The 11,120-nt window shown below is 41.1% G+C and overlaps 1 protein-coding gene and 1 long non-coding RNA gene across 12 annotated transcripts in view; one reads left to right on the forward strand and one right to left on the reverse strand.

Moving 5' to 3' along the window:
* The window catches only part of EXPH5 (exophilin 5), an 85,316-nt gene extending 75,445 nt beyond the window's left edge, over positions 1 to 9,871 (forward strand). For 8 of the 11 annotated variants that reach the window (XM_017948938.3, XM_009187208.4, XM_021926514.2 and 5 more), the window contains 2 exons: positions 252 to 390; positions 3,869 to 9,871. In XM_017948938.3, coding sequence (XP_017804427.3) covers positions 252 to 390; positions 3,869 to 9,270 — 5,541 coding nt within the window. In that variant the 3' untranslated portion in view covers positions 9,271 to 9,871. The remainder of the gene's footprint in view (positions 1 to 251; positions 391 to 3,868) is intronic. The other 3 variants (XM_009187209.4, XM_009187216.4, XM_009187211.4) reach the window with 2 other exon arrangements.
* LOC116269689 lies at positions 917 to 7,998 on the reverse strand. The gene is made up of 3 exons (XR_004177372.1): positions 7,919 to 7,998; positions 3,386 to 3,444; positions 917 to 1,280 (listed from the first exon to the last, which is right to left on the reverse strand). It is a non-coding gene; the product is annotated as an uncharacterized LOC116269689 (long non-coding RNA).
* Positions 9,872 to 11,120: the final 1,249 nt, after the last annotated feature.

The raw sequence follows: 11,120 nt of genomic DNA on the forward strand, positions 1-11,120 counted from the left end.
TTGGCAGAGAGAGGCTCAGTACCTTCCCTGAAGTCTCATCATTGAAAGAATTAATGTAGGTATAGAGAAGTTGCAGGTCAGTTACAAATGGCAAAAACAACACATTGTAAATTGAGAAATAAATATTAGAAAAATGGATTTGTAGTCCTTAGACTAATATTTTTAAGCTTGGGACAGTTTTGTGGGAGCGTGTGAGTATTTTGACTGGTGAAGGCTCAGAAATAATATTGTGTTCTCTACTTTAAAATTAGCAGACAAAAATATACAGTTCACCTCTGGAAAATCAACTAGTTGACAGTGCATTTGTCCCAAAGCCAGCAGTCATGAGGGAGGAGAGTGGCATGCCTCCACCGTGGGATGCTTCACTGCTGGAGAATGAGTTTTTCCAAGGTAAGTTCATGCATTAAATTGCCTTTGCAACTACTGGTACTAAAGGAAGTAAACAATAACTAGTTTGTATTAAACTACTCAAAACATATCAAACGCTGTACTTTAATTTTTACATCCTCCTGTTTAGCTTATTTGAAGAGGATGCTGACATGTTATTAACACAAGTATTAAGAACTTATGATTAAATATAATTTGAGCAAATATTCTCAAATCAAGGACTGATAAATATATGGAGTAGTAATAATGTTTAATATTTAACCACAGGGGTCAGGAGTTCGAGACTCCATCTCTACTGAAAATAATACAAAAATTAGCTAGGCATGGTGGCATGCACCTGTAATCTCAGCTACTCGGGAGGCTGAGGCAGGAGAATTGCTTGAACCTGGGAGGCAGAAGTTGCAGTGAGCTGAGATCGTGCCACTGCATTCCAGCCTGGGTGAGAGAGCAAGACTCCATCTTGGAAAAAAAAAAAAAAATTAACCTCAGGTAAAAAGGAAATACGTCTTTAGGAAATACATCTACAAAGTTTGCTGTTTAATAGACTTTTATTGTTCCAGATTAGGACCGAAATACACTCTGATAAAATCTAATTCATTAGACAATTAACCTTGTATGATGATAAAAACTGAAACAGGTTCCAAAAGCAGTGGCATTCCAAATGCACGTGTACCTTATCACTACCTGATCATAGTTCACTTTTACAAAGGTTATTCTGTATAAGCCCGGCCATTTGAAAAGTTAACTCTGAAGTCGCCACCAGCTTCACCTTGAGGAACTATATTTAGTTTGCAAAGGCAGTACCATCGCCTGGCCCCTATCGTGTGGTACAGCAGTCGGGAAGACAGTCAGCTGGACAGTCAACATAGGGGCTTTCTTCAGTCAGATGCTTCCTGGCAGAGAACAGAGGAAAATCTTTGTTCCAAAAGAAGGTTTTTTTGGAAGAGGAGAGCTACTGTTTATGGAATGAAAAAAGTAATAATAATGTGGCCTTTCTGAAAATAATGTAGAGAAGCAGAACAGGAATTGTTCTGATGTCAGGAGTGGTGAGTAAATAGCATTGTTAATCTGGGATTCTAAGTGGCTTTAATTTAAAATCCTGTCATGGGAATGTTAAGAGTGGTTACCTCTAGGTAGAATTCCTGGTGATTTACCTATATTGTTATACTTTTCTGTATTTTCTGTTGTAAATACATTCTGCTCTTGTAGTCAGCCAAGACTTTAAGGGGAAAGAAAAAACATAAACAGCTTGAAAGGGAGAATGGACATCAAAGAGATTTTCATTATAATTTGTTTTAAAGATAGATTTTTATTCATTATGCAGTTTTGTTTTGTTTTGTTTTGTTTTGTTTGCCCCACCTTATACCTCAGCATTGCTTATTTTATTGTGGCTATAGGGAACAAATTATTTCAGGTCCTAGGGAAAAATAAATATTTTTCACTAAAACATTGACAGATTTATTCCCTAAAGAATTCCTTAATTACATATCCTTAACGTTCAAGATCAGTTTTTCTTTTGGTTGTACAAACTTAATAACACCAACTTGCAAATAAAATAGGATAGGGAAAAATCCAGAACAGATTTTTTAAAATCCCTTTGGCATCTGCCCTAACATAATTGGCATGTTGTATGTACATTTCACCTATGTTCTCAGACACTTACATTTCCTGTCATTATACAGTTGAAATAAAATTTGTAATTTCTTTAGGCTTGCTTGAACGCAACAGCCAAACGCAAAACGTTGCAGTAGTTCTGTGAGGAGCCTGCAAAACCCTATACACTGCCCAAAGTCTGTGGCCTTTGGCTGAAAGTTATGCATACTTTAAATTGATGTGGTTCTGGGTGAGTTTGCAACCAAAGTCAGCCTACAAGGCCATAGCCTTGTGCCCTGAGATTCAGGAGTGCCTGGGTCCTGAGAGCCCTGGTCTGGTCAGTCTGAATTCTGAAGGAATATGAGGTGTCTCCCCAAAATTATCTTGAGTATCTGTCTCTGAATTTCTAATTCCTGAGTAACCATGAGCCTGATAAACAGCAGCCTGCTGCCCTGAAACCATGAGCCTGGTCTCAGTGGTAAAATCATTCCAAGGTTCATAAAGAGCAAAGCATGGAAAATTTGAGTGGGTTTTTCCCCTGTGTTTTTTATTGAGAGGAGGTCTGCTCATGCCGCTCAGGCTGAGTGGCACCAACCCCTGCTCACTGCAGCCCTGCCCCACCTGGTTTATTCTCCCTGCCTCTCAGCAGGAGAATTCTCAGCCTCCCAAGTAGCTGGGACTACAGGCACCTGCCACCACACCCGGCTAATTTTTTGTATTTTTAGTAGAGACGGGGTTTCACCGTGTTAGCCAGGATGGTCTCGATCTCCTGACCTCGTGATCTGCCTGCTTTGGCCTCCCAAAGGGCTGGGATTACAGGCGTCAGCCACTGTGCCCGGCTAAAAAGTGAGCTTTTATGGCACAGAGGTTGCATTGCACAGTGGTCGTATGCATGGACACAGAGGTTGCATTGCACAGTGGTTGTATGCATGGACACAGAGGCTGCATTGCACAGTGGTCGTATGCATGGACACAGAGGTTGCATTGCACAGTGGTCTTATGCATGGACTCAGGAAACAGACGGTCTGGGTTCAAATCCCAGCGCTGTGTGATCTTAGGAATTTGCTTAATCTCTTCTTGCTTCCGTTTCCTCATTATAGAATAATAATAGTAATAGGACCAACCTTCTAAGGTGGTGTGAGGATTTAATGAGTTAATATATTAAGTGTTTAGGACTCTGCCTGACACACAGAAAGTGCTGTTTTATAGGAGTGTTAACAGGTATTAATTTTTCCAGAAAAAAAAAATCTACCATTGGTATATCATTTAATAATATTATCTGGCACTTTTAATTATATATATTGCTCGAATCCCCCATCCACCTAAGTATGTTCATAAATTAGGTGCTAAGCTTTTGGTGGTAATACTGTTTTACAGTACAACCTAGAAATCATATGCTACTTACAGAGGCTCATTTCTATTATGATCCCAGGAGGTATACACAGCTGGAAATATTGTAGCAACCTAGTGACATGAAAGAAATGAAAAGACAAGGCTTAACAACACTAACAATTGTCTAGTTATTCAATGTCTGCATTATTAGTTCCCTTTTATTACTAGCCCATATCTTAGAAAAACTCAGTACGCTTTAGATGCACTAAAAAAAACCATGATCAAAATTCATTGTTACAAGAATATAGTTCTATTTCCTTAGGGCGTTATGGAAAGTTCACTTTGAAAAAACAGGAAATAAATTTTCACTATAGTCTTGTAAAAGTCAGACTATCTTAAAAATGTAATCAAAATTCATGTTATAACATTTATGATAATATGATAAAAAATAAAATTATAAATGATTATGTTTCTTGAAAAGGAGCCTTCAATAACTCAAATTATTATTAAACTGTAAAAACATATACAAAAAAGTTGATTCACATTCTCTTTTCAGTTTTAGATGACTTGGATAGCAAATTGGCTCAGGAACAGTCTGCAAGCTCAGTGAATACCAGAACACCCCTCAACTATGGATCAAGGACACAGTTCAGTCACTTTTATTCCAGTGGTAGCAGACATGGTAATATCACAGAAAGGCACAAAAAACACTATAGTGAAACTTCCAATATGTCTATCTATGACATCCTAAGACCAGGAACTCCTAGGGAAGGTTTTAAAACCTTTTCTCCTAGGACAAGGACAATTTATGATATGTACAGGACAAGGGAGCCCAGAGTCTTTAAAGAAGATTATGTGCAAAAGAATACTTTTGGAAGTACTTCGCTGTGTTTTGACAGCAGACAACGGTCGGCCTTACCAGCCACAGGGCATTTCACAGCAAGAAGCTTACATTTTCCAGCCACAGCTCAGAACAAGAGTGGGTTTATACCACCAAGGCACCAGCAGAGTCCAAAGAGAACTCCTTTATCATCCATCATATGGAACAGATCGGATTCCTCTAGAGATAGGGAGAACCAGGAAGAGTTCCTGAGGGCACCATCACCAATGGAAATTGATCCTGCTGACAAGTATGTGTATCCCAGGGGTTTTCAGGAGAATAGGAGATATGAATCGTACCATTCACAGAATGTTTACCAACGTGTTAGTTTAAATGTTCCCATGGAGAATGCAATGAGTCCTGACACTTTTGAGAACTCAGAGAATATGCCATTCTACCATCAAAGCAACCCATTTGCCAGGTCTTTCTTCAGCAATACCTTTGGACGAAGCGGAGAACAGAGGAGATTTGGACAAAGTCCTTTTTGGAGCCAACAGAAAGGACATTCTTTCTGGTCTGACTTTCATCAAAGCAGGAAATCATTCAGTTCTTCTGACAGAGACTTTGAAATGATTTCCATGGAAGCAAATAGTGCATCAGCCATTCATGGCCATAGTGTTTCTTCTGAACACTGGGAATCATTTTCTTCTGGTTATGGAACAGATGTTTCCAGAGTCCAAGAAGAGCCACATCCCTGGCAGTTTGATTTTCAGACATCCACACTGGAGAGCATGGCGGTATCACATGGTAATGAGACCAAATCGACTCCTCATTTTGGCACACCAAATGTTTGCTCCATGACTGGTTCAAGCTATCACGTCAAATCCGGTGAGTTGGTAAGCCAACAGGACAGTTCTCCTGTAGAAGTACATATAAACAAAGAAGCTTCCTCATTTGGAATTGCTCAGCCTCTAGCATCCTCATTCAAAACTTCCTTTCCCCAGACTTCTGATGACAGAAGGAATCCTCAGAGTCCCAACTTGCAGAATCCCACAGTCACTTTGCAGAAAATTATTCCTAATAAGCCTGCCTCTCATCCAATGAGAAGCCATACAGAAGTCACTGTGACCAACAGCAATTCAATTGACTCTCTGCCTCTTGCCAAAAGCCAGCCCAATATCTTGGTCACAGAAGTGAATAATGAGAAAGACTTAAATGAATCTATTTCAGAAGAAGACAAACAGCTAAGCAAGATGGACCAGACAAACAAGGTAGGTGAAGTACCCCAACCTGTTTCACAGAGAGGGATCTCAAACTCTTTACCTGATTTTCAAAATCCTTTCTCCCAGGACTCAGCCAAGAGCAACAGATTTGGTTTTAGTGCATCTACCACAATAAGTTCAAAAAAGTCACCCAGAGTCTTTTCCAGGAAAGATACCTCCAAAATGTACACACCACACAAAGATAAATCCAATGACATTAAACAAGATAAGAGGTTTACAGAGAACAGAAAACTTGGCTCAACGGCTTCCCTTCCTTTCATTCAGGAACACAGAACACCACCATCTTTCCCCAGGACAGACCAAGGTTGTCACCAGGAATTAACTGTAAGTAATGAAGATATTTCAAGCATTATTACAAACAACCACTGGAGCTCTGCACCAACTGATATTCAAAATGCACAGTCTCCAGAAAAGCCTGTTATTTTAGATACTGAGGGAGAACAATGTGCCACAATTCATTCTACCAACTGCAGCAAGTTGACTGCTGGCCACAAGACCTTGTGTGATTCTTTAGATCTGTCATCAGCTGCACTACCAGATTCCTCACCATCAAATAATTCTTCCCTTGATGCTCCTGTGGTTCCATCTACTACAGTGTTCTCCAGGAGAAGTCCTTCAGACAAAGATCCATCGCTAGGAGAAAGAGAAGAAAAAGACAATGCTGGGAAGAACCAAAAGAATCAGCTTATTTTAAGCCACTCAGAAAACCAAGAGAGAAATGATAGTCATGTGCCTACACATGATGAAGTGGTTGATGTCACATGCCATTCACACTCTCCTTTTAGGAATGAAAGAGGAAAAGGAAAAATAAGGCATCATATATCCTGTATTGAAAAGTTAAGCAAAACAGAAAGTATATCAGTACCCACCAGTGATCACAGGAGCCTCATTGAAGCAAATCAAAGCAATTCCAAAGTTTCTGAGCTTGACACAATTTATTGTACCTTGCCAAGAAAATCAAGCAGTTTTCTCGTACATGGCAGGCAGTCAGGAAGTAAAATAATGGCTGCCTCATTGAGGAATGGGCCACCTCCCTTCCAAATCAAAAATAATGTGGAAGATGCAATGGGGAACCATACATTAAACAAATTTAGTCCCAGTTCTCCTGAGTCAGCAAATGAATGTCCCAAAGTCGTTTCAGATGCAGCCCTGGAGGCACCTGAAGCCACAGAGAGAATGACAAATGTAAAAAGCAGCGGATCTACTTCCATTAGAAAAGGACCTCTTCCATTCCTCATTAACAGGGCTATGTCGTCTGCCTCAGGGGAGCCACATGCCTCAACTGGAAGAGAAGAAAGAAAAAAGCCATTGACCTCAGGCACAGATGCTTCTGAGCTAATGCCAAGGGCTTGGGAGAGAATCATTAGCCCTGTGGAAAGTGACTCATCTGTTAGAGATTGTTCTTTAACCAAACGACACCACCGAAAGGAAAACTTGCAAGAATGCACTGAGAAAGAGGGTAAAATGGCTGCCTCCAGGAGAAGTGTACTTGCCCTTTCAAATGAAGACCCTTTACCTTTTTGTTCAGACTTGTCAGGAAAAGAACGTGGGAAAACATTACATAAAGTTAAGACAACTAGTACATTTTCTGTTTCTGGTGATGATGACAATGTAAAATGTCTGGAAGTGGTCTCAGTATATTATACTCTACCGAGGAAACCCAGCAAAAAATTCTGTAACCTCCTTCAACAGTATACACAAAATACTAATTCACTTACAGAATCACCTCAAGTGGAGACTGAAACATTTCCTAATGCTTTAGAAAAAGACGAACAGAATTATTTTACACGAGAGCAGTCAGGAACACCGTCATGTGAAAATCTAAAGATGTCAGTCAACTCTGATCAGACGCTCACCTCTGAAAATATGACTGCCTTCCGATTATCAAATAGGGGGCCCCTAGTGCCTACATTACAGGAAATGGCTTCTGTTGAGGCAGCTGTTTCTCTTCCTGAAGAGGAATCTAAAGCTAGAGAGATTTTTTCAGATAATTTAGCTAAAGCACCTCTAGGTGATTCAGAAAACAAGAAAGAAAAAGGTAAAAAACTGCAAAGTGAAACCCTGCATACTTTATTGATGCCTCAGAGAAAAAATGTTTCCGAAGAAAAATCTGAAAATTGTCAACAATCCATTAATTCAAGTAACAGTGGTCCCTCTAGTCTTCCAGCTCTTTCAGAAGTTAATATTGGAAATTCCCAAGCCAGAAGAAATTCTTGGGAGTGTACAGGGAGTGGTAGAGCCATTCCTTTTACTGGAAGTGGGAAGTGTCCTCAGAAAGATCACACATCCACAACTGTGGGTGATGGCTCCAGTGGGTCACAGCCTAGGGAAGGCAGAGGGGACATCGGAACCAACTGCCAAAAAATGACTAATAAAACACTTTCTCACTCAGAGAGTCAAGTCTTTGCTCTTACTCCAGCATTGCATAAACTACAGCTTGGTGAGGAGACTCAGTCAGATGAACTAAATTTAGAGAGTCTGCAGTCTGAACCCAGAGAATTACCTCAAAGAAGTCAGGAGGCAAATATGACAGAGAGCAGGAAGGCTGAAGATGAAATGCAGAAATCAGCTTGGGATCAACCTTCACTTCCTGAAGGAAACAATAAAAATAAAACCAACTCTGATGACCTAGTAAAGGGGGAAAATAGATCTTCAGTTAAACACAGATTGGCAGTCATGTCTAAAGCAAACAGAAAATTCCCAGCTAAAGATGTAAGCCCCAGAAGACACGTAGCTACTATCTTCCCACAAAGTGGAAGCAGATCTGGCTTTGACCATTTATCTCTTGGCACAGTGGAGTGCAACCCACTGTTCCTTGAGCCTACTCCAAAATCTGCAGAGTCCATAGGCGAAAGCAGGTTGAGTGAGGATGGAAAGCATGTGAAGAAATCTGAGAACCCTATCCCCATTACTGTACTACCCAACAGAGAACCTTCTACACACGTCAGCAACCAGAAGTCTAACAGCATTTCACAACGACATCAGAACGAGTTTAAAAATGTCTCAGAATCACCATCAAAGCATGAGATTTCTAAAGATGTCACAGTAGCTGAGAATTTAGAAAGAGAATCAGGAGCCCCATCCCCCATCACATTCACCAGCCTCAGGGAAGCAGAATTCTCTGATGATCAGAGGAGGCTGAGCCCTCCTTTTCCACTGGAGCCTGCACAGAAATCTAGAGTAAGCATCCCACTGGCCAGTTTGCTGCGGCAACAAAGGAGTGCTTCATCTCTGGAGTGGGAACCTGAGCCACACCTCTATCGTTCAAAGAGTTTAAAAAGCATTAATGTGCATGGCGATCTACTACGAAAAAGTCATCCTCCAAAAGTCAGAGAGCGCCATTTTTCTGAAAGCACGTCTATTGACAATGCCCTGAGTCGACTGACACTTGGAAATGAATTCTCTGTCAACAATGGGTACAGTCGAAGATTCAGATCTTTTTCTGAACTCCCCTCCTACGATGGAAATGAAAGTTGGGCTTATCGCAGCAGTACAAAAACAGGTCCCAGGTCTGCAACATCTATATACAGACCTATCGACTATGGGATCTTTGGGAAAGAACAACAATTAGCTTTCTTAGAGAACGTAAAGAGGTCACTTACACAAGGAAGATTATGGAAACCAAGTTTTCTTAAGAACCCTGGCTTCCTAAAAGATGATTTGAGGAACCCTCCCAACCCCTCAGAGTCGTTAAGCTCAAATTCTCCCAGTAGTCAGATGCCAGAAGATGGCTTATCTCCAAGTGAACCGCTTAATATCTATGAGGATGACCCAGTGGACTCAGATTGTGACACAGACACAACCACAGATGATGAATACTACCTGGATGAAAATGACAAAGAGTCAGAACTGTGAGGCTTTTTCATTAAAATGCTTTACCTTTTTCACCAAAAGCTTATAATGGAACTGAGGTGTATGTGTGCATGTGCATGGGAGGATAAAAGATCTAGTCTGGGCAGTGTCTGCTCTGAAATGTCCCACATCTCCTTTTTTTCCTCCACACCCTATATAGATACTTCCTGAATGTTAGAACAATGAATTCTTGTTTTGGGATAGTCTCTGCTATTTTCTCTCTCTGTAAATGTTCTTAGCCTGCCTTTCCACCACTCCCACTTAATCCCTAATTCACTGTCTGATTTGGGCTTTCTGCTTTACTTCCCTCCTAACATTTTTCATCTTTAATTGTGATTTACAACCCTAATATCCCAGGCACACATACAAAACTTACTAATTACCCCGCAGAACTGTGAAACTCTGTATGGCTTCTTCCGGTCCACACCCTATACTCATGACATTAAATAAAAGGTAGGGATGATAACAGTGGGGTAAATATTATCATCCTGTTTGACTCATGAACATTTATGAAGTTTAAGGTGATGATCTTCTCTTTCAAACAAAGATAAAGGAATTTTTTTTTTTTAACCTGAGAAACTGCAAAAAGGAAAAAAAAAAAAAAGATAAAGGAATTTTCTAAATACATCCTGTTACATCTGTAGTGGAGCCTGGGAGGCACATGGTCAAAGCACATGTTGAGGTTATAGATGAAGACCTGAATCCCTACTCTAGTAAGCCAATAGAAGGTTAGCACTCCTAGAAATTCCTCTGAAACTGTGGGGCACTGGCTGGATTATTAAGGGCTTTTAGTCAAGCCAAGGACTTAGGCCAGGCAACCTGGCCATACAGAGAGTTGCCTGGTCACAGAATTTCTGCTTATGAAGAGAACATAGCTGAGGAGCAGAGAGAGGAAACAGGCATCCCTTCATGGGACCGACTTGTCTTTACTGCAGCTCTCTCAGCAACTGGCTTTTCCTATTTCCTCAGAACTATCCATTTTCACATTTTCTTTTGTTGTTGTTCTTGTTTTGTTTTGTTTTGTTTTGTTTTTGTTTTTTGGAGATGGAGACTTGCTCTGTTACCCAGGCTGGAGTACAGTGGCATGATCTCGGCTCACTGCAACCTCCGCCTCCTGGGTTCAAGCGATTCTCCTGCCTCAGCCTCCTGGGTAGCTGGGATCACAGGCACACCCAGGCGCATGCCACCACGCCCAGCTAATATTTTTGTATTTTAGTAGAGATGGGGTTTCACCGTGTTGCCCAGGCTTGTCTCGAACTCCTGAGCTCAGGCAATCTGCCTGCCTTAGCCTCCCAAAGTGCTAGGATTACAGATGTGAACCACCATGCCCAGGTTTGGTTTTTTTGTTTGTTTGTTTATTTTTTGAGATGGAATCTTGTTCTTGTTGCTCAGGCTAGAGTGCAATGGTATGATCTCAGCTCACTGCAACCTCCTCCTCCCAAGTTCAAGCAATTATCCTGCTTCAGCCTCCTGAGTAGCTGGGACTACAGGCACCTGCCACCACACCTGGCTAATTTTTTTTTTTTTAGTAGAGTTGGTATTTTTAGTAGAGATAGAGTTTCACCGTGTTGACCAGGCTGGTCTCAAATCCTGACCTCAGGTGATCTGCCCACCTCGGCCCTCCAGAGTGCTGGGATTATGGCCATGAGCCACCGTGCCTGGCCCACATTTTCTTTAATTGCAAGGTAGACCACTTCTTTTCAGGTGGGACATTTTAGTCCCAAATATCAAGTGGGAACCTTGGCCAAGTCCCTCAAATGCCATCAAGTCAGATTGGATACCCTGGAATTCAGTCTTCACTGCAGGATCATTTACCAAACCCTTGGGAAATTCTAAGGCAGGGCTCCTAAGGG

The sequence above is a fragment of the Papio anubis genome, chromosome 12, assembly GCF_008728515.1.
Source record: "Papio anubis isolate 15944 chromosome 12, Panubis1.0, whole genome shotgun sequence".
NCBI classification, from domain to species: Eukaryota; Metazoa; Chordata; class Mammalia; order Primates; family Cercopithecidae; genus Papio; species Papio anubis.